The sequence below is a fragment of the Cetorhinus maximus genome, chromosome 7 (assembly GCF_964194155.1).
Source record: "Cetorhinus maximus chromosome 7, sCetMax3.hap1.1, whole genome shotgun sequence".
Classification (NCBI taxonomy): Eukaryota; Metazoa; Chordata; class Chondrichthyes; order Lamniformes; family Cetorhinidae; genus Cetorhinus; species Cetorhinus maximus.
In genome coordinates, this window is record NC_135885.1 from 49,427,437 (window position 1) to 49,450,611 (window position 23,175).

Below are 23,175 nucleotides of genomic sequence, written 5' to 3' on the forward strand. Positions count from 1 at the left end.
TTAGGTGATCTTTTTACTGATGAATATATGTGAAGTGTGGAGAGCTGTTGTCACTTATGGAAAGGAAGAGGAGAACATCTTGTAGCATTCCTGGTATGTAGCTTTCCATGATGGGAACACAGATTGGGACTTGGGACCTTTAATCATCTTGACATAAATGACCTTCCCAACAAGTTTAAAAAAAAAGGGTGTGATTATTTGCAGATGGCTGCATGGTTTATGCACCAGGAAAATCTCAAGATTATATCAATTCATGCAAGATGATCTTCTGGAATTGCAAAAATGGCACGACCAATGGGAAATGGTATTCAATGCTAAAAAATGCTATCATGTTTATTAATAAAAAGGATCTACCAACAGATAGCTTTTAAGTTCTGTAATCAAATCCTGCAACAGGTAGATTGATTTACAACCATACCTGGGGGTTCATCTTAAAAACAATTTTCAGTGGGGATTCCACATTCAACAGAAAACATCCAAATCAAACAAGATTATTGCATTAGAATCTTTGGACTTGCAACAAGATAGTAATTATAGCTTACCAAACATTTGTTCGTTCACTCCTGGAGTATGCAAGTTGTGTGGGGGATCCTTATATGGCGAGTGATATAAATAAGTTTGAAGTGATTCAAGCTGCTCAAACCATTATGGGAAATACCAGAGTCTCATTCTTGATCAAAGATTTGGAATAGGAATCACTACAGCAAAGGAGGGAGAAACAGACTGACTAAAATATGGAATGGGCTGGTGAGAACTGACAGAAACAAGTAGTTGGTGCCCTCCGGTAATGACAAACCTAAGTTAGCCATCCCCACAAACTACAAAGACCATTTGTTTCTACGACAGTGCATCAACAATCTTTCTTCCTAAGGACAGTCCCACAATAGAACAAGCTGCCAAATAGTCACAGCTCCCATCTCTAGATTATTTCCATTTATAAGTTTTCATTATCAGGACTACCATCTCAGCAGATTATGCCTGGTTTAGCTGGTGCTACCTGTATAAATGTTGGTGGAATATGGCTTTTAATTTGTGATGCCAACACAACTAAAGCAGAAGCAGTGGAAAGGTCAGAAATTCCACAAGCCATGAATCCAGCACGGATCCAATCTCCTGATCTTCTGTCTTGCTGAGTGAAATTTCGAACCAGGAATGCTCACTCATAAAATTTACTCCTCAAATTGTGTGTGGAATGAGAGGAAAATTGTGATTTTTGGATTCCACATTGAACTTAGATTTTGTAATTTATTCTTAAACATTAGTTTCAAAGTCCCTTTCACAACCTAAGTCCACCCCAAAGTACCTTATTTTTAACTTTTGCTTTTATTTTGTAATGTAGGAGAATTGAAGGATTGCATTACTAGTAAGATGGGCAGTTGAAAAAATTTAGTGTGGGATGCAGCCATTCAGCTCATCGTACTTAGTCCCATGATTCCACTTTTCATCGGGAACCCTGTAAGTTCCTTATCCTCAAGTACTTGTTCAACTCCCTTTTAAAATTATTCATGGGATCTGCTTCCACCAGTTTTTCAGGTAATGTTCTGAGTGAAAAAAATTCTCCTCGATTTCCCTCTACATCTCTCAGCAATGATTTGAGTCTAGTTACTGATCCACTCCCCAGAGGCATAATATTTTTGTTAGCTATCAAAATCAAGTACCTCCCAGTCTGAAAAGCATCTACTCTCATCACGCTTTGCTTTTTTATTTCTGCTTCTTTGAATCCAAGTCTATCTCCATCTTCTCTTTTGACATCATGACATCTTTTATTTCTTCTCTCTCAGGTACTTTGCCCTTCTAATCCCTCTGCAAACCCATCACCGCTACACTGTCATCCTAATCTCCTTTCATTCCAGACTGCAAGCTCTCTTGGAAAAGCCCACAGCTACCCTTGTACCTGTCTCGGCATTCTGCTAAGAGCCCGTTGTGGCACCATCTTGTAAGCAGCAAACCCAACTATTCCATCCAAAAAGAGGGAACTTTTTGAGATGAACAGTAACAAGTGGAGAATAGGAGAGCTAACAGTGCAAAGGGGCATCAGAGAGAGTGACAGGAGCACTGACGGCAATAATGGGCAAAATATAACAAAGAAAAATAAAACACAAAAGTAGAAATGACAACACAATCACAAAAGATATACACACCAGCAAAAGACTACAAAGAGACAAGACATTGGAAACGAAATGTGCTGCCAATAACACGAAAACAACATTGGCAATGTAGCCAGCAATGTGAGCAATGCCATGGGAGAACACCAGTGATATTAAAAGTCTTGCGCCTGAAACAAAAACTGTGCATTTATATGGCGTTTTTAAGACCTTGGCAGTACAATCAATGAAGTACTTTGGAGTGTAGTCAATATTGTAATGTAGGAAATGTGGCAGCCAATTTTCATACTGCAGGCTCCCAACAAATAGCAGTGTGAAAATAACAATCTGAGATAATTTATTTTAGCGATTTTGGTTGAGAGATGCATATTGGCCAGGATACTCTGCTCTTCTTCAAAATTACTGCTATAAGATTTTTTTACATCCTGAGAGAGACCTTTTCAAGATTCTCTATGCTTTTTAAGTCTGCAGCTTAGCTTCTCATTCGAAAGACCACTTCTCTGCCAGTGTAGCGCTCCTTCAGAACTGAATGTGAGCATATTCAGTTGATTGTACTTGCTTCCTGTCACAATTTTGTCATACTTAGATTGCACATCTGGGTAATACTTTTACCTATAAGGTATGTATACTATTATATTTGCTTTTTAGTCCAAATTTAGTTAATCTTCTGAAGTGATTCTCCTAGCATTTACTTCACTTTAGTATTTGAAATTAACTTTAGATTTCTTATGTAAGATAATATCTTACTGAAATCTCCACAGTCCAAAGGCCTTTCTCCCTTTTCCTAAAACTCTAGACTTAGCTTGCGGCTACTCCAAAGCAAATCCACAGCCCTGGCTTAATCCTTTACTCCCACAGGACCACTCACCAGCAACCCAAAACTGGCCATCTCCCTTCTATGACTGGCAGTTGTGAATAGAAAGTACAGCTCTCAGGTTCTCCTTTCCCTAATACACCATACTATATCATCCAACACCTTTCATCCAAGAGGAGAATAGTTGCAGAAGAGAAAGCAATAGTAAATTAAAGATCAAAGGTTGAGTCGATACACTCTGATGTGCCATGAGCAATTCCAAACAGCTACTGACAAATGTTGCAGCAATACTTGAATTTATTAAGTACCTTATGTCTCTCTACAACATCTCATACTTTAAAGTACAATAACTGTAGTTACAAAGAGACTGCACCATTGATTTTGTAAAACAGCAGGATTCTGCCAAACAACAATGAGATAAATTACTTGTTTGTTCAGTAAAGGATGGTTGGCCAGGAAACTCTTTCAATAGTGCCATGCGGTCCCTAAAATTCATCTGAAACACAGAACAGGCAAGACCATGCTCTGGGAATAAATATCCTACATGATACTGAACCATATTAGTGAAGAGGCTATAAGGTTCAATACCCAGTTTGTGCTGTTAGCTGATCTCAGTCAGGGCAGATATGGCAGCACCACAATGTTCATCAGGTTCTCAGTTGATTTTTTACCTTTTTCACACAAAGTTTCCTGCTCCTAATTGCTATTGTGACTGGATTTCAGATGAGACTGAACTATGATCCCACCACATTCCATAGCTAAATGGCCTGTTGACACTGTCACAAAGATGAGGTTTACAGATGAAGAATGGCCACTTGAATGAATTAGAGACTTAGCTCCACCCAATATAAAAGAGCAGGCAGGTTACCCTAGAACAAAAAATAATATTCTTCGGTGGTTGCAAGGTTAAGTTTTGGTCTCAATATTTAGGAAGGAAATACTTGCATTTGATGTGGTGCAACAAAGGTTCACTAAATTGGTCCCTGGAATGAGAGGGTTATCCTATGATGAGAGGTTGAGTAAGTTGGGCCTATATTCTCTGGAATTTAGAAGAATGGGAGGCTATCTCATTTAAACATACAAGATTCTGAAGTGCCTTGATAGGAGAGATTGTTTCTGCTGGTCAGGGAATCTAAAACACAGGGGCATAGTCTCAGAATAAGAGGCTGATTATTTAGGATAAATTATTTCACTCAAAGGGTTGTGAATCTTTGGAATTCTCTGTCCTAGAAGGTTATGGATGCTCCATTGTTGAGTACATTTAAGGCTGGGATAGATTTTGGTGTCTCAGGGAATTAAAGGATATGGGGAGCAGGTGGGAAAATGGAGTTGAAGCCTATGATCAACCATGATCATATTGAATGATGAAGCAGGCTCAATGGGCCACATGATCTTCTCTTCCTATTTCTTGTGAAGGGTGCAATTCAAACACCATTGTACTGACTGTGCCACAGCTGAATGGCCTCCTACTGCGCTATAACCATTCTGTAATTTTGTAGGTAGTTCATGGGTTTACACCCATCATAGTGATCTCCGCCATGCTATCAAGAAGTACTATGTGGACATCAGGGGAGAAGGAAAATTAGAGGCTGTTACCCTGAGCTGCTCTATTTTATAATTCACCTTATACATCAACAAAGATAATGAAAAACTGCAAATGTTGAAATCCGAAACAGAAATTCTGTTAATAAACAACATATCAGCTGTGAAAAACAAAAATACAAGGTTTTGGTTGGAATTCTTCACTGGAAGCAGAACCCTTTCTCCTCAGATTTTGTGTGGATATATTGACAGAAATAAATTTGGAAAAGGTGATTGGGAATATCCATGAAAAATCGATTAGGTGTACCTCGTGCTAATGAATGAATCAAGATAAAGTTGTTTCTTCCATAATAAAAACAGAAAGTACTGGAAAAATTCATCCGGTCTGGCAGCATCTGTGGAGACAGAAACAGATCCAAAGAAGAGGACTCGAACGTTAACTCTGTTTCTCTCTCCACAGATGCTGCCAGACCTGTTGAGCTTTTCCTGCATTTTCTGCTTTTATTGCAGAGTTCCAGCATCCGCAGTATTTTGCTTTTCTTTTTATGTTTCTTCCAACCTTTGGTAAACACCTGTTAACCGTCTGAAAATTAATAATAGAAATCCAATACAGTGCATTAGAAAGTAGCCTTATTTGTAAACCTTCATTTGATTTTCCCCTCGATTATAAACCCACTAATTCAGCTCTTCCGAGGCTCTGCAATTACTCTTTGATAACCAGTTCCTTGGAAATGCATTAAAAGGGAAACATTTTGTCCTCTTCTTTTAAAAAAAAATCCCAAAGATGGACGACCACAACCTGCCTGCTTTTCCTCTAATATCCTCAGACTCTTCTGCCTCAGCTCCCGCTGACCTCCTGACCTGTTACCTCGCACCCCACCATAGCAACAAGGCACTTCCGGATCAACATTGCGTGCGTCGTTGCGTCACTTCCTTTGCGACCGCTGCCGCCGTGTTGCACGCGATCAAGTTCGTCGGCCGGATGTCGGAGGTGAAAGGTCAGGTGCTGTGGAACGTGTTGTGTGAGTACAAGATTATCCGGGCTTTTGTCTTGCTCTCCTGCTGTTAGGGGTTTCATGGTGAATTAAATAATGAAGGCGGGGTGGTAGGAACCGTGTCTCAGTATGTTATAGTGCGGGATAAAAACAGAAAATACTCAGCAGGTCTGGCAGCATCTGTACAGAGAGGACCAGAGTTTCAGGTTGATGATTTCTGGCAGAACTGGAAGTTAGAGATGATCAGTTTTAAAGCGAGTACAAAACCACCTTATAAACTATTGAATCCTTAACATCCTCCAGTCCTGTCGAAAGGTCATCGCAATGAAACGTTAACTGTTTTTTTCACCTCTATAGATGCTGCCTGACCTGCTGAGTATTTCCAGCATTTTCTGTTTTTATTATTATTGAAGGAAAAACTTCCCAACAGTCAGTGAAACATCCAGAGGAAGGGAGTGCATTCGTTCAACTGATGCAGTGATTTAAATGAAACTTCAATGGCTGCTAAAATAAAAGCAAAATATTGCGGATGCTGTAAAATTTGAAATAAAAACAGAAAGTGCTGGAAACACCTAGCAGGTTTATAACATCTTTGGAGGGAGAAACAGAGTTAACGTTTTGAGTGCAATATGACTTCTTCAGAACTGAAGGAAGATAGATAGAAAGGCAATGGGTGTTATGCTGTTGAAAGGGGGCAGGAAGAGCCAAAACAAAAGTCTGGGATAGGGGTAGATGGTGGGAGAGAATACATGACAAAAATGTCATGGAACAAAAAGCAAAGGGAGTGGTAATAGTGTAGTAAAGAAACAAAGCATTGGTCCAGATAAGTGTGATTGGCAGAATAATGAACACCTCTGTCCAAAAGCAAAAAAGCATGAAAAACCAGATTCAGACTGGCACATGACAAAAAAAAACAGACTCAAAGTGGGGGACAAAGTTCATGGTACATTGCAATCCTCAGCCTGCTGCAGTGTTCCAGTGAAGCTGAGTGAAAGCTCGAGGGACAGTGGGTTTATCTTTCAATTAGGCACTTTACAGCCTTCTGGACTCAACATTGAGTTCAACAATTTCAGACCATGACAGGCAGAGAGGTTTAGGGAGGGAATCCTGAGCTTAGGACCTAGGCAACTGAAGGCATGGCCACCCAATGGTGGATCATTCAAAATTGGGGATGTTCAAGAGGCCAGAATTAGATAAGGACAGATACCTTAGTGGATTGTTGGGCAGGAGAAGTTTACAGAGTTAGGGAGGGGCAAGGTCGTGGAGGGATTTAAAAATAAAGATGAGAATTTTAAAATCAAGGCATTGTTTAATGGGAGCCAATGTAGGTTAGTGAGCACAGGGGTGATAGGTGAATGAGATGGTGTGAGTAACGACAGAGTTTTAGATGAACTCAAGTTTGTAGAGGGAAGAATGTGGGAGGCTGGCCAGGAGTGTGTTGGAATAGTCAAATCAATGGCATAGATGAGAGTTTCCGTGGCAGATGAGCTGAGGCAGGTGCACAGTTGGGTGACGTTATGGAGGTATTAAGCGATATGAGGCAAAGGCGGATATATGGAGTTAGGTTGCAGATCAACAATGATTTTTTTGAATGGTGGAACAGGCATAGAATCATAAATTTCACTGTTCTTTGGGTATTCTTTCTTGATTCCGTGGCTTCAGACTGGAGAGCAAGTTGGATGCCTCTACAGTCGACCAATCGGAGAGTGGCATTGTCCATTTTGGGGAGAACTCAACTCGATACAAAAAGAGAAACTTAAGCGAAACCGGAGCTGTGAGAGAGACAGAGACAAAGAAATAGTTCAGGGGCTAAATGGCTTTTCTCCTGTTTGTACATTTCCTAGGTGAAAATAGATGGCCGTATGGATGGCCTGGACAAGTGGTCGGGTCCTCTTCTTGGGAGCAGACACATGAACAGCCTCAGGCAGTTACCAGGAGATGGATAGAGTCGGTAGTCAAGGAACAGAGCTTGTAGGTGGAATCAAAGACAATAAATGTAATCTTCCCAATATTTAATGGGAGGAAATTTCAGCTCACCCAGTACTGGATGTTAGATGAGCAGTCTGGTAATTTAGCAACAATAAGATAGATGAACTAGTGGCACAAATAGAGATAAATGGTTTAGATCTAATTGCCATTAGAGTTGGCTACAAGGTGACCAAGCTTGGGAAATAAATATTTCAGCGTACACAACGTTTTAAAAAGACAGACTGAATGGTAAAGGAGATGGGGTAGCCCTGATAATAAAGGATAACATAAAGACATTAGTGAGAAAAGATCTTGGCTCAGAAAATCAGGAAGTAGAATCAGTATAAATGAGGTTCAGGAATAGCAAGGTCAGATAATGCTGGTGGGGGTAGTTTATGGGCCCCCTCATTGGAGGAGGTGACCAACCATGTCAAATACTGCAGATATATTGAGAAGGACAAGAAGGGATAGTTTACCTTTATCACAGTCACAAAGGATTTACTTCGTGAGATTGATAAGAGCCATTTTGGTACTGTAGCAGGGCAAAAACCTGATTGGAGGGATTAAAATATGGAGTTCTGGAAAAGATGGGAAGGGATTTGGGAGGTGACAACACATTCAAGGATTTTGAAGAGGAAAGGGAAGTTGGAAATGAGGCAGTAGTTTGCAAGGATAGTGGGGTCACGGGTTGTTTTTTTGAGGTGAGAGGTGATGGCAGATTTGAAGGAGAGAGGGACAGAACCTATTAACTATATTTTAACTAACATTGGAGCCACGAAGGGAAGTTGGATGTTTGTGTTATTGTATTATTTGGTGTGTACAATACATCCTTTTGATTTATTCCAGGGTAATTTGCTGTCAGAATGAATGACAGTGATGATGATGACGACACTCAGTTGTCAGCCCATGCTTTGGCCGCCCTGCAAGAGTTCCAGTTGGATCAACAGAAGAAGCAATATGCAGGGTTCAGTAATTATGTTGTTGGGTCCATAGAAGAAGACTGGGTAAAATACTGATGATTTGTATTTGGCTATCTATTCCTGAAATATAGCTGGAACAATATTACTTAGGTGACATTTTCTGGTACATGTACACTACAGTAGCATGGGCGGACTCTTTTGTCATTAGGATTTTATTTAAGTATGATGGCGGGCTGGTGAATAGTGTGAAGCACAAAATGGATTTAATTTATACTAATTATAGCCTCACTTATGGTAGCCTTAAAGAATAACAGTTGTAAGGTGTCTCTCACTGGTAAATTAAGGCGCATTGTTGGGGCAGATCTGAATATACTTTACCCTGTGTGTAGCCATTTACCTGAATATGTTTGATGCTAACTTTTGGTGGATAAAGTTGATAAATGTTAAAATTCTCCAGGACTGACATATCTCTTCTTCATCGAAACAAAAATTCTTTAAAAAATTACTTTTGTTGAAAACAGAATGTTCTAAGCCTTGCCATACAGTAAAGGAAGTCTCCCATTTCCTGTAAATGTTTATTTTCCAAATGTAGTCTTAAGACTACATTTTACCAGGTCTTTGTCATTAAAAACATTCTTGTTTGCTCAGAAAATAAATGCTTGGAGGCTTGAAGCTCATTTTAAAGTGTCCTGCTTTTTAAATTTGTAACATACAGCATGGGCTACTGTCTCATTGGCTTAGCCCATTAGGATATAAATACTGGCACTGGGAGATTAGGAATCACTTTGCTAATTCAGAATGATGATTAAGGAGATATTTAAGAGGTTTTCACAATAATGACGGTTTTTGATAAAGTAAATAGGGAGAGTGAAACTGAGAGTGGCTGGAGGGATTGGTAAGCAGAGAACACAGATTTATGATCATTGACAAAAAAAATCCAGGGAGTAGGTGAAAAATGTTTGTACTCAGCGAATTGTTATGATCTAGAATGCATTGCCTAAACGATGGTGGAAGCAGATTCAATTGTTCCTTTCAAAAGAAAATTGGATATTTGCTTAAAAAGGCAAAATGTGCAGCGTTCTGTGGGAAGAACAGGGAAGTAGGATTTGTAGCTCTTTCAAAGAGCCAGCACTGACACAATGAGGTGAATGGCATTTTCTGTGCTGTATAATTCTGTGCTTCCTGTCTGTACAAAGCCTTTGATGTTGAAAAAACATTCTGACTCTTTCGGGCTCTGATGTATCAAGTTTTACAAATTTAACATTTACTTTTGCGTACATGCGCAGATGATCTTTTTTCTTGGTAGTTTTTGTTTTAGGTTAACTTCTTTAGATGTGATTTCATAGAATATCGTTAGATGATGCATTCAACTCGATTATAATTTGAATATAGTTGTGAATATTGGGACATTTGCACAGAATTATAGTTTAGGATGTTCATTTTTGACTGCATGATACAACTTTTAAATAAGACTACTGACCAGTAATGTTGCTAAACTATAATTTATAAAATTATTTTTAATAGCAATTAAGCCAATTTTGGTACAGTGATGAAACGGCTCTACGGCTAGCCCAGGAGGCAATTGAAGCTGCAGGAAGTGACAGCAGGTATATATGTTCTTTCAGCTGTATAAGTAACTTAATGTTTCTCAGGTGCATTATTTTAATCAAGAAGCAAACCTAAGTTCATGCAAGAAGTAGCTGAGACATGTGAATTAGGAAAGTTTCATATTCAATTCCTGATATTGTATTCAATTCCATATTGTGGTAAGGATGTTATTTATACATTGACTCAGCATCTATGATTTAAGGAGGGGAGAATTGTGCTGATCCCTATCCAGGCTCCAATGTTGGATGTGGTGATATTGGGTGAGGGCAGGATTGGGGTTGAATCTGATGTCTCCATCAAGAATATCTGCCAACAATCATCATTGAGGCTCACACTGAATATTAACAACTTGATTGGGGTACCATGGGTATTTTAGCTTATTGAACCAGACAATAACAAAGAATTGATGTCAACAGCAGAGAAGGGAAGCAATATTGCCAAAACAAAAAGGCCCGAACTAAAACAACTGTGTAATCCATGTGCAAATAATGACTATTGTTTTAGTCTGAGAAAATTGAGTTTTGTTGAGGTATTTGACTATGACAGATATCACAGCAGAGCTCATTCCTGTTAGTGTCCCTATTTCTAGAAAGGTTTGCTAGTTCGTGATCAGGATTGTATCATGTGTCCAATATTTTCTTCTCTCGTTTCTGAGAGCAGCCTAGCTGAAACTGGCTAACTCGAATCGAAATGTAAGACCTTCCTGGTTTTTATGGCTCAGTACCGTACTTGGGTCTAATTATCTAGAGAACCATCCAAGCCTAGGCATGCAAATTCATTTCAGGTCTCTGAAGTTCAGCCCCTTTTGATACACACTTGAAATTATATGGGTGAACCTTCCCTCCAAATCTTGGAAACCCTACTACTCCATTCTTGAAGTTGAGTGGAGGAGCATAATTCAGGATGAAGCAGCGTGCTACTACTATTCATTGCACCATCAGAAGCATCTGAAAAATGGAATCACTTGAAGAAAAATTAATATATCTTCTATAAGTATTACTTTTCTTTCTATTTTTCTAGGTCTCTGGTGAAACTCCTAAAAATATGAATTAAGGAATTCCAAGCTCTCTCTAGCACCTTATGCTTGTTTGAACTTGGAGGCTAAAAATGTCAGTCTATATACAGAAGTGATGCATTGAAATATTGTATTTTATTTATGTAATTTCTATTTCAGAATTGCCTGTATCAGTACCCCAAGTGTATATCAGAAACTGAAGCAGCTTTGGAATGGAGAGTTCTCTGCTGTTCTGTTGGAGTATGACAGGCGGTTTTCAGTTTATGGGAAGGAGTTTGTTTTCTATGACTATAACTACCCTATGAATTTACATGAAGATCTCCAACCTCACAGTTGCGACATAGTGATAGTCGATCCACCCTATCTTTCAGAAGAGTGTCTCAGCAAAATAGCATTAACAGTCAAATATTTAACAAAAGGAAAGATTCTTCTTTGTACTGGTATGTGGACATCTTTCATTTTATTGTGTTCATAGAAAATCACCAACTTTTAGCAGCTAATGAAACGTGAATGTTGGATATTGAAGGAATATGAATATAAATTTATTGATTGCACTCTCTAGATGGGTCTACGGACATGATTCCATTGACAGCAGTGGTGTGGATCAGACTTACAGTAAAGCAACTAATTGGTGTGCAAGTCCTGTTGATTCCTAAACTAAATTTATTTTTGGAATAAGATAATAGCCTGGATTTTGTGGTAGAAATAACAGCAAGATTACTCCACTGTAACTGACAGCAACTTTAGGAGAGACACAAGTGCAGAATAACAGAAATCCAGAAGGCCACAATAGAATAGCTAGAAGTGACCACAGTCCTTGTGAAGATTGTGATGACATCTTCCATGGGTAGTGTGGCACTACCACCTTGCTAAGTGGGGCAGGCTAAAGATAGGTTTAACAGCCAAAAATGTGGCCCACAGTGCTTCAATGGTACCATCAGGAATAGGAATATTGTATACCACCACGATCTGTGACCCAGCACATCTTTCATTTCTTGATCACCATCAAGCCAGGAGGCCAACCTTGGTTCAATGTAGAATTTTGAAGGGCATGCCAGGAGTAGTGAGTTTGCTGGTCCCCTACTTCAAACACCTTAATTTGAAATGCTTTCGTGAATTTGCCACACTTGACCTCTGTAGTCATCTTAAGCTCTGTGTTCTGTATTCTCATCTTTTCTGGTCTAGTGTGTGATTTATTCCACGCCTCCACCCCCCCCCCCCCACCCTCTTCTTCCCCTTCACAATGAGTGTCCAAGCCTTCAGCGACTCTTTTGTTGAACTTTGGAATTCTTAAACTTCACCCCACTTTCAGAAACCTTCTGGAAACTTACTTTAGTTATGCTGTTCCTCACTCCCCTTAACCTCTCGAGTTCATGTTCAATGTTCACAATTTATCCTAAAAAGTGCCTTGTGATGTTTCATTATTTGAAAGGCATTATATAAATATAAGCTTTTTAAATATAATGGTTGAATGAATAAACAGTGTGCCAAGAACAGAACAGAAAAATCCCAGATTTCATCCCCACTTTCCCTGTCTTTGTTCATGTATCTGGTCTTAACTGATGTCAGCTGGGATAATGCTGAGAGTCTCCTGTTAGTTTGTGGGGCTCAATTAGAAAAGGGGAAAAATCAGCCAGAATTCCCACTCATAATTGATTGGGCTCAGCTTTGATGATTTAAAATAGTTTATTAAAATTCTAGGCTCAGGATGGTCCCTTGGATAAGCTATCTATTTATAATATAGTTGAATTTTTCTATTTCAGGTGCAATCATGGAAGACCTAGCAGCAAAGTTACTTTCTGTGAAAATGTGCAAATTTCTCCCAAAACACAATAGGAATTTATCAAATGAATTTCGTTGTTATATAAATTATGAGTCTAGATTAGATTTGGACTCCATCTTGTAAGTTTTTAAAAATGGAAAAACCCTGTTTTATAAAAGAATTGTAACTGAAGTTGTGTCCTAAATAATGACACATGGATTGCAAGGGCTTGTCATAATGTATTATCTATTAAACTAACTGATCATCCATATTTCTGTGCTGCCATTAGCAATTTATTCCACAAATAATTTCACAAATTTCAATGTTTTTTCAGTCCATATATATAAAAGGGTTCACAGGTACAATATATAATCATCAGATGCTACGTTTGTGATTTTGATGCTGTTAAAAGGTCAGTTCATCACATGGTACAAGGGTATCAAGGATACATGGTACAAGTGTCAGGAAGTCATTCTGAACCACTGATGTCCCTTACAATACCTAATCCAGAGTGTCGTTTGCATAGTGGCAATGTTACTGGACTAGTAAATCAGAGACCCAGGCTAATGCTCTGGGGATATGGGTTCAAATCGCACCACAACAGCTGGTGGAATTTAAATTTAATTAATAAATCTGAAATTAGAAGTTGGTCTCAGTAATGACTATTGGATTGTCGTAAAACCTAATCTGGTTCACTAATGCCCTTTAGGGAAGGAAATCTGTTGTCCTTACCTAGTCTGGCCTACATGTGACTCCAGGCCCACACAACGTGGTTAACTCTTAACTAGCAAGCCACTCAGTTGTACCAAATCACTTCAGAAAAGCCAAAAAGAAACTCGACATCAACGTAGGCACCAGAAGCAGCACACTGTGCCCAGTCAACCCTGCAAAGTCCTCCTTACTAACACCTGGGGACTTGTGCCAAAATTGGGAGAGCTATGGTCCAGTATAGTCAAGCTACAGCCTGACATTGCCTGTAAGGTATGTTTCTGTGAGTATGACAATGTCCCAGACACCTCCATCACGATTCCTAGGTATGTCCTGTCCCATTGGCAGATGCGGCTGCACAGTGGTATGCAGTCGGGAAGGAGTTGCCCTTAACATTGACTCCAGACCCCAAGAAGTCTCAAGGCATCAGCTCAAACATGGGCAAGGAAATCTCCTGCTGATTACGACCCTCAGCTGATGAATCAGCACTCCTTCATGTTGAATATCACTGGAAGAAGTGCTGAGGGTGACAAGGGCACAGAATGTACTCTGGGCAGGGGACTTCCAAGTCCATCACCAAGAGTGGCTCAATAGCACCACTGTTGACTGACCAAGCTGGCCGAGTCCTGAAGTACATATCTGCTAGGCTGTGCCTGCAGCAGGTGTTGAGAGAAACAAGAGGGGAAAAACCTACTTGACTGCGTCCTCACCAATCTACCTGTCGCAGATGCATCTGTTCCTGACAGTACAGGTAGGAGTGAACACCACACAGTCCTTGTTGAGACAAAGTTCTATCTTCACACACAGGATTGCATCCATTGTGTTGTGTGGCACTACCATCAGGCTGAATGAGATAGATTCAGAACAGGTCTATCAATTCAAAATGGGGCATCCATGAGGCAATGTGGGCCATCTGCAGCAGCAGAATTATATACTGTTACCTCATGGCCTGGCATACCCCTCACTCTACCATTGCCATTAAACCAGGGAATCAATCTGGTTCAACAAGGAGTGCATGCCAGGAGCAGCACTGGGCATACCTAAAAATTTGGTGCTAACCTGGTGAAGCTACAACACAGGATTGCATGCATGCCAGACTGCAGAAGCAGCATGCAATACTCAGAGCTAAGAGATCCTACAATCGAAAGATCAGATCAAAGCTCTGCAGTCCTGCCACATCCAGTCTTGAATGTTTGTGGACAATTAAACAACTAACCCAAGGAGCAGGCTCCAAAATATCCCCATTGTCAATGTTGGGGGAGCCCAGTACATCAGTGCAAAGAATAAGGCTGATGTATTTGCAACCATCTTCAGCCTGAAGTGCTAAGTGGATGATCCATCTTGGCCTTCTCCTGAGGTCTGCAACATCACAGATGCCAGGCTGCAACCGATTCAATCCACACCATCTGATAGGGAGAAATGGCTGAAGGCACTGGTTACAGCCAAGGCCATGGGCCCTGTCAAAGATCCCCCAATACTGGGGAGATTGAAGCCATTGTCTTTGACGCCAACCGCAAACTGACTCCATTGCTCTCTCTGGAACTGAGGCACCAACCCAAGTATTCACGACCTTGGTTTCATATTTGACCATGAGATGAACTTTCAACCACAGATCTACAACATTAGTAAGACTGCTTATCATCCCCTCCATAAAGTTGTCCAACTCTGCCCCTGCAGGTCAACTGCTGCTGAAACCCTCACCCATGCCTTTGCTACCTTTAGACTTTACTATTTTAACATGCTCCTGGCTGCCCTCAGCGTTCTACCCTGAGTGACTTGAGCCAATTCAAAGCTCAGCTGCCTGTGTCCTAACTCGCACCAAATCCTGTTCATCCATTACCCCTGGTGACTTGAGCATCCCGAATTTTAATTGTTTCACCATCAGTGGCCATGCCTTCAGCTGCATGGGACCAAAGTTCTGGAATTCCCTCCCTAAACTTTTGTGTGTCACTTCCTCTCTTTCCTCCTTTTAAGGCACTCCCTAAAAAAACTAACCTGTCGACCAAGCTTTTGATCATTTGCCGTAATAGCTCCTTAGTGGCTCAGTGTCATATTTTGTTTTATAACACCCCTGGGACGTGCCTTGGGATGTTTCATTACATTAAAGGTGCTACATAAATACAAGTTATTGTCGTATATACCCAATTTCCTATTGAAAGTACTATTGAATCTGCTTCCATAACCCTTTCAGTATTGCATTCTAGATCATAACTCAGTGTGAACATATTCAAAGTCAAACACAATTTTATAATTTGTGGATCAAGTTCAAATCTGTAAGCACTTATTAAATCTGTTGTTCACAAAAATCAATTGAATATATTTGCTGGCTAGTAATCTGGAGCTAATAATAGGAGAATTGTGCTATATTTGATGTTTACTGAACTTCAGGAGAGTGCAGTCTTGGCTAGTCTATGTATAAAGCCCTGTCGTCCTTTGCCTCTTCTGTTTTGTGAAGCAACAGCAAGGAAATGATTATGAAATACCTCAAGTTATTCTGTACAATCATTATGGTTCTATATGAACTTTAAACCCACTTGTTTCCTAATACGTAACAAATTTTTATTTGATTGTAAATGAAGGTCTTCAGAACAACTTTTTTGATTAAATGGTGAATGATTATACTGATTATAGTTTATCAATAATGTCTGACGATGGTTGAAACCATTCACTTCATCATCGCATTAATTCAAGCATGTGATTTGGACTCTACCATATGGCGATGTCTGAATATTTACTCCAAAGGTACTATCAACCCTATTTTTCTGCCTAATGTTGCCCAGCCATCATCATGCAACTAAACCGTTCTGCAAACATTGTCATGAAATTCATGACTTTCAAAACATTCAAACTAACTAGTTGGACAGCTTGTTTTTGATCAGGATTTTCATGTTTTATTTGTGTCACATCCAAAATATACCGCTAGATACAGATTCATCAATTAAAATTGATATCTTACCTTGATCTCCTTGAACCTGGTTGCACATTTTCTTTTGTACATTCTGAATGATGTGGCACCGATTTCTGTTGCATTGCAACACGAGTGTAATGTAATTCCAAGATTTGGTCCATTTATTTTCTGCAGTTCAATTAGTTCTGGATGGTCCAAATATGGACAATTATTCTTGATCAGATGGTATGCAGTGTAGAAAATTGATGTAAAATTCAATTCAGCTACACACTGTCTAAATGTTTTTCATTTAAAAAAATTATCCAGAATCTTGATTGCTGTTTTGTGGATCAAGGAGCTTTTGTGTTCCCATATTATTTTTCTCAAAGATCATAATTTAATTCCTCTGTTAATGCTATTGCATATTGCCCAAAACTTGCACCATCGATACCGAATAACCAAGTTCTGAACATTCAAATTGCTCTCATCTTGTCAGTTGGGCAGTTTATCCAAGGATGGTCATTCTCTTTAAAATATCTACATAGCAACTGTTTATATATCTAGCCAGTTGTCAGTTCATTCTACATCTTCATTGCAACTATCAGTTATGTTTCTATTAACTCCAAAATTGCTTAGCTTTTGTTGGATTTGTTTCTCTACCACCATTTGATCTATCCCATTTGAATTGCATGTGCTACATCTACACTGCATCAGTGTTGTCACACAAGTGCAGCCACAGAACTGCGGATGTATTTTACGACCCAGCACAGCATTATATTCATAAAGAGTCATCTTTTTAAAAATATGCATAATTAAAAATAATGGACATGGGAAACTTTAAACTCAGTTCATGCTGATTAATATAGCATTGGAATGGTGTTCTCATCACTATATTCCTAGTTTCTGAGACTCAAAAGTGAGGAAAAAAATTACTGTACAAGACTTCCTTGATAAACAGTACTTGCTAAAGACAGAAACTCATTGCACCTGCTCATGTGACTTTGCAGAGCCAATACTGATGCTGAGTAGTTGCCCCGAAGCAATATATATTGGAGAAGGCATGGTGGCCAAAGGCCAAGAGTCCCAGGGAGAAATTGCCCTGATCATTTCTCCATTAGACAACTGATATGGCGGGGAGTGTGGAAAGCAAACACACTCATCACATGCATGTCCATTCTCCTTTTAACAGTTAAGTCAGCAACAATCCATTTTTATAGTTCTGTTGAGCTACTAGAATAATTGGAGCTTACCTCATAGAAGGAAGGCAGTCTGCCTAAAGCCATTTGACTGCTCTAGTTTTATTTACAAAATTACAGTTATACATATCAGTTTTGATTTTATATTTAATAAAAAAGCATCATTCAGAAAAAGTACAAGAATGGAATTATAAAGGCATAAAGATAAAAAGAAATTAATTTCTGCCTTAAATCCTAAATATTTAAATATCTTCCTTACGTATAAATGAAATATTAAACAATTAACAGATAATCAAATGTAATTACAACTAGTGATATTAGTCTACCTTTAAACATACATTTTAATGAGCCATAGTAACATTATATCACAAATTTTAAAATATTAAAAATATACAAGTTTTATATTTACAAGTAACTTATAGTTAATTACAAATGTAATAAATAACACATTAGTAGGTACATTAAAGAAAATACAAATATAAAATGAATACATTTAATGTATACATTATCAAAGCAAAAAAAAAATACACCAGCTATGCAAGTGACATTTCTTTGTTTTTTTTGGCCTGGAAGTCATTACTCTGGTAACAAATCATCTCCTAGTTCTTCATCTGCAAATTCATCATCTTCAACCCGTTTTCGAGCTGCAGTTCTGGGCCTTTCTATTTGTGGTCCAAGTGGATCCACATATGAAGCATCTATTATTACAGAGAACAATGAAAAAATTTATTTCAAACAGCACACATTTTTACTAAATTATTTTACAGGTCAATGCAAATCATTCAGGAATAATTGTCAGCTGGGTAATTGTTAGCTGTTTTACATGTTTGAAATCAAGATGAATCTACCAGTCAAAAATTGCTTGAAAAGTCTTAAACTTTACCTACAGAAATGAGTAATTTCATATTTTCTGTTTCTGATCCACAAATTAGAATTTTGGCTGTGGGTTAATAAAGTTAATTGAAATTGAATCTGAGCTCTATGGTTTACTCAACTAGTTACAGAGTTAAGTCAAAGTTCAATCAGAAATCTGATAAGCTTTACTTTTGCTGATTGATGGAAGGCAAAGACTTGAATCCCATCCATCAGTAAACTACAGGATGCATTCAAAGTTATCATGGAGGCCAAGACAATTTTACTAATTTGTAAAGATAATCGTAAAATATAAATGTTATGAACTAGGACATATTTCCATTACGTGGGTCATTTTAAATAACACAGCATACCTAAATTGACTATTAAGCTTATGCCTAAAACTAAAATATCAGTTTGGAGATACATACAGTAAAACACGTGAAATTTAAATATAGAACACCTAAAAATGCAAGGCAGCAGCAAAGCAACACAACTAGGAAGTTATTTATAAAACTAAGTAATGGATAAAAATAATTTTCACTACTTGTTAATCTCCTGTGGCATTGCACGAATTGGAACATTTGCCTTCACTATCCTACCTAGGTCTATTTAAAATGCTCATTACTGCTAGTGATGATTTTAGAACACATATTAGAATGTTTAAAATCAATGTATTCTTTTGTAGCATTCACGTTTATAATATGAAAATATCTATACTTCTGATTCTGGCATGAATTAATAATTTTATAGTATTTAATAAAAAATGCCCATAAATTTATTACATTTAAAAAGAAAAGAAAAAGCAGCAAAATATTCATAGTGCTCATAATTCTGACATGTTTTTTTGAAGTGGCAAGCGAAAGCGGTGGGGTAGGACAGGTAGGTGGTCCGTGATTAGAACAAAAATAAATTGGAACAGTTCTGATGTCATTACACTCAGTAGTGATGTTTTGCTAGGCGGGTGCGTGCCAGAGTCGGCTGTGTGTCTGCGGATATGTAAACGGCCTATTATGGCCCATTAAGGATCTAATTAAAGTTATTCTAATCGCTGCCCGTCCAACCTTAAGGTTGGCGGGCAGGCGAAAAGGCCAAGCAGCCTTCGCGTTTTTTAGGGAGCCTCATCCACGAGCGGGATGAGGTTTCCTAAACTAAAACAAAAATAGCTGGAAAAATTCAGCATCTGCGTTGAGTTCTGATGAAGAGTCATCTGGACTCGAAACGTTAACTGTGTTCCTCTCCGCAAATGCTGTCAGACCTGCTGAGTTTTTCCAGCTGTTTTTGTTTTTGTTTCAGATTTCCAGCATCCGCAGTATTTTGCTTTTATCTGAGGTTTCCTAAAGCATTTATTAAATAAATTTTTTAAATTTCCAAAATTTAAAAACATGTCCCAACTCATGTGACATAGTCACATGAGGGGACATGTTTAAATAAATTTTTACACTTTTTATTTAATAATTTTATTATCGATTCAATCTGCCTCACGGAGATTGAAGCGCTCTTTTGTACGCATGCATGAGGGAATGCTGGCCCTGACTTTCCCTCCTCCCCCTGCCCACACAGGTAGCGCTGAGCGCTACCGGCTGCATATTACGCTGGGCGGGCCTCAATTGGCCCGCCCACATAAAATGGTGGCGTGGAGCGATCACAGGCGGCAATCGGCTACACGCCCGCCCCCGCTCTCTCCTGCCCGCCATAAGAAAAATCCTGCCCTAAGAACCACTGTAATAGCTTATAGAAATATCACAGCCTGTTTTAGAGATTTTAGATACATAACGGCAAAAAAAACTTCCTTTAATTATGAAACACCTGCTATTCTCATAGAATACTAAAATTCTTACACATGGGAAGTATAGAATTATTTATTCACTTTGCCTAATGATCACTGTACAATGCCATATACTTTTCTGCATCACCAGTATGTATTAAGAGAGACCCTTATCCTCAACATAAAGAAAAAGATGATCCATGTACTTGCCTATATCTTTATTGTTGCTGGTTTCATAAGGATCATTAACCCCAGGCAGCGACTTCAACTTGGCACTCATCCGTTCTCCTTTGGCACTAGTAACATAGTTACTTTGCCCATTTTCTGAAATAATGCAGAACAGGCCGAGATGGAATTATGATCACAAAAATGGGAACCTCTGCATTAAATTTAAGGAGGTGCATTGATGGACTGGGGTTAGAAATTTGTCTCAGGCAGTTGCACAAAACGAGTGGTATTGGAGTAGCCGTCCGTTACATGTAGCATCTAATATTCAATTCCATTGCAGTAAATGGAATCGAATATCTACCCCTCCATGTACTAATATGGAAATAATAGAATGACTGTTTGCTGAGGTTCATAAGGATTCTTTTGAAGCTAGTATAGCTAACATGTCAAGACATTATTCTACAGGTTTCATCGACAACTTTCTCATTGCCTGAATGTTGTACTTTCAAAATCAGATAGTCAGGGCTGATTAAAGATAATATAAGAAGAGGTCAAACAAGTAAACAAGATAGAACTTATCATTTTGAAAGATTATCAACACAGCATTCTCCACCTCTGGCTGGGTAACACTCAGATAAACTCAAAACTGTTAGAATTAGTAAGGTTGAAAAATATGATCTATTTGAAGGTAGGTTTTTCTACAAATAATAATCACAGAATCTTAACGGCACAGAAGGAGGCCATTCGGCCCATTATGTCTGCACCGGCTCTCCAAATGAGCATTATGACCTAGTGCCATTGCCCTACCTTTTCCTCGTACCTGAAGTTGACAATCTCAAACTCCAAACAATATATATTCAATTCTCTGGTAGATAATACAAGGAAGTAGGTCTTAGGAGTTGTATAGGTACAGTGTTTCAAAACATAAATATATAGCACAAGACAATAGGAATCAATGGGAAGGCCAATTTAAATTAACACATTCCTGAAGTTTGCTAAGGTCTTGCATTGTGCCTTATTCACAAATGTAATGCAATATACAAGATTATTTCATGTTGACAGTTATTCATACTTTGAACATGGAGCCAGGATGAATTGGAAATTTCTAAAACCATATAACATGTTTAAAAAAACACACTTCAAGTAAACTGTATTACAAGCTAATGGAGCCCCTAAAGATTGGGAATGTATTTCATAACTCCACATGTGTATGTCACAATGACGTTAGGATCTCATATATATGTTCCAACTATTTTAATAAACTGAAAGCATACTACAGAATCTCAGAATCTGAATGCTTAAAATCAAAGAACTGAATTATCACAGTGTCCTTTCAATTCTGAGAGGTAGGTTTAAGTGCAATCCAATTTGAAGCTATTTAAGGCCTCTGTGCTCATTTTGAAGGTTCCTATGTGAAATGAGGTACAAATCTCCACTTATTTCCTCACTTCAGACGACAGCATAATTTACAAATAAATTAGCTGAATCATTTAAAGATGTTTCAAGCAATAGTAGTAATACAAATTACATTATTTTGACAATGTTAGTGATATTTGTTGCTATTTTGGGATCTGAATAAATGCAGTAAGTGTATATACCTTCCAGCATAATCTATACAATGTCATCCAATAGAAGATATCATTGTACTTTCCCCATAATTTCTTTCTCCTCTAAACACAGCAAGAAATTCTCTAAAGCTGATTTCCAATCATATTATCTGTCAGTTAGAAAAAGACTAAATACAAAATCAAGAAATGTGCATTTTCACTATCCAGAAATACAATTCTTCAATATTGTTCATCAGAACAGAGTTTTCAGGAATATTATTAGCTTGTGGAAAATTTGACTACAGAAAGAAGAATCATGTCACCCAACTAAAGTAAACTTTTTAAATAAACAAGCAACCATATCTTTGGAAGGAGGTGACAAACAGAAATCTCACAGCAGGATATAAGATATTATGAGGAGTTGATAATGTTAATTCATAGCACTATTTCAACATATTCCAGGATACTAGAATGGGGACGATGTAAAATTGATGAATGGACAATATAGGATAAATATCAGGAAGAATGTCATGAATAAAGTTATTAACAATTGGAATGGTCTTCCATGTAGAGTATCGGATGTCAAAACCTTAGTTTAATTTAAGAAACGGTCGGATCACGTGCATATACCAAATGCCCTCCTCCTATCTAGTGATTTTGTGTGGATATGTAAGGTACAGGTTCTACCATCAGAGGGCACCACAGGCAAAAATGTGTCTTTTGAAACCTATTTAAAGATTCAGTTTTTGTGTGAATTTAAGCAAAGCCTTAGAGCATCCCAAAGCATTTCTGTCACTAATGTACTTTTGAAGTGTGCCACTGATGAAGTGAGAAGACAGTAATCAATTTGTGCACAGCAAGTAATGAGATAACCAGATAATCTGTTATGGTGATGCTGGTTAAGGGTTAAAATTTGGCCACACTCCCCTGCTAAGGTTGCCAACATGGGCTCTACATATTCCAGGAGACATCGGAGGAAGTGACATCATAGAAAGCCGGTGACATGACGGGAGTGGATTCTAGGTTTATGAGTTGGCTGTACGAACAGAGAAAATACAAATCCTGCCCCACCTCCTCTTACTGCTGTCAATGTACAATAATTGGAAAGGTGGGAAGAGATACTGGAAACACCAGTGACAATAAAATCTCAATCTCAACTGAGCTGCTACTTACCCTCTGTCACGGCCATATCCAGCCGCTATGCTTTACCTTTACCTCAACTTATGGCATTTCACTTGACAAGTCACATCACCAAACTGTCCCCTGGCTGCAGTGTCCTCTGGGAGTTGTAATCTGCTCTCCGCCACGCAGGGATAGAGG

At 38.6% G+C, this 23,175-nt stretch overlaps 2 protein-coding genes across 4 annotated transcripts in view; one reads left to right on the plus strand and one right to left on the minus strand.

The window, feature by feature from the left end:
- Positions 1 to 5,386: 5,386 nt before the first annotated feature.
- eef1akmt1 (EEF1A lysine methyltransferase 1) lies at positions 5,387 to 13,000 on the plus strand. Of its 3 annotated transcripts, none has more exons than XM_078545466.1 (5): positions 5,387 to 5,483; positions 8,271 to 8,428; positions 9,869 to 9,951; positions 11,127 to 11,407; positions 12,731 to 13,000. In XM_078545466.1, the coding sequence occupies exons 2-5, from the start codon at positions 8,288 to 8,290 to the stop codon at positions 12,871 to 12,873; spliced, it is 648 nt and encodes a 215-aa protein (XP_078401592.1). In that variant the 5' UTR covers positions 5,387 to 5,483; positions 8,271 to 8,287; the 3' UTR covers positions 12,874 to 13,000. The 3 variants fall into 3 exon arrangements, with proteins under 3 accessions (XP_078401592.1, XP_078401594.1, XP_078401593.1); XM_078545468.1 differs by having other exon boundaries at positions 5,435 to 5,478; XM_078545467.1 differs by lacking the exon at positions 5,387 to 5,483 and adding an exon at positions 7,301 to 7,427.
- A 4,649-nt stretch (positions 13,001 to 17,649) lies between these two features.
- Positions 17,650 to 23,175, minus strand: part of ift88 (intraflagellar transport 88 homolog) — a 137,877-nt gene continuing 132,351 nt past the window's right edge. Inside the window, exons 25-26 of the mRNA XM_078545465.1 lie at positions 20,351 to 20,464; positions 17,650 to 18,218 (exon numbers count right to left, since the gene is read on the minus strand). Of these exons, the coding sequence (XP_078401591.1) occupies positions 18,097 to 18,218; positions 20,351 to 20,464 (236 nt within the window). The 3' untranslated portion in view covers positions 17,650 to 18,096. The remainder of the gene's footprint in view (positions 18,219 to 20,350; positions 20,465 to 23,175) is intronic.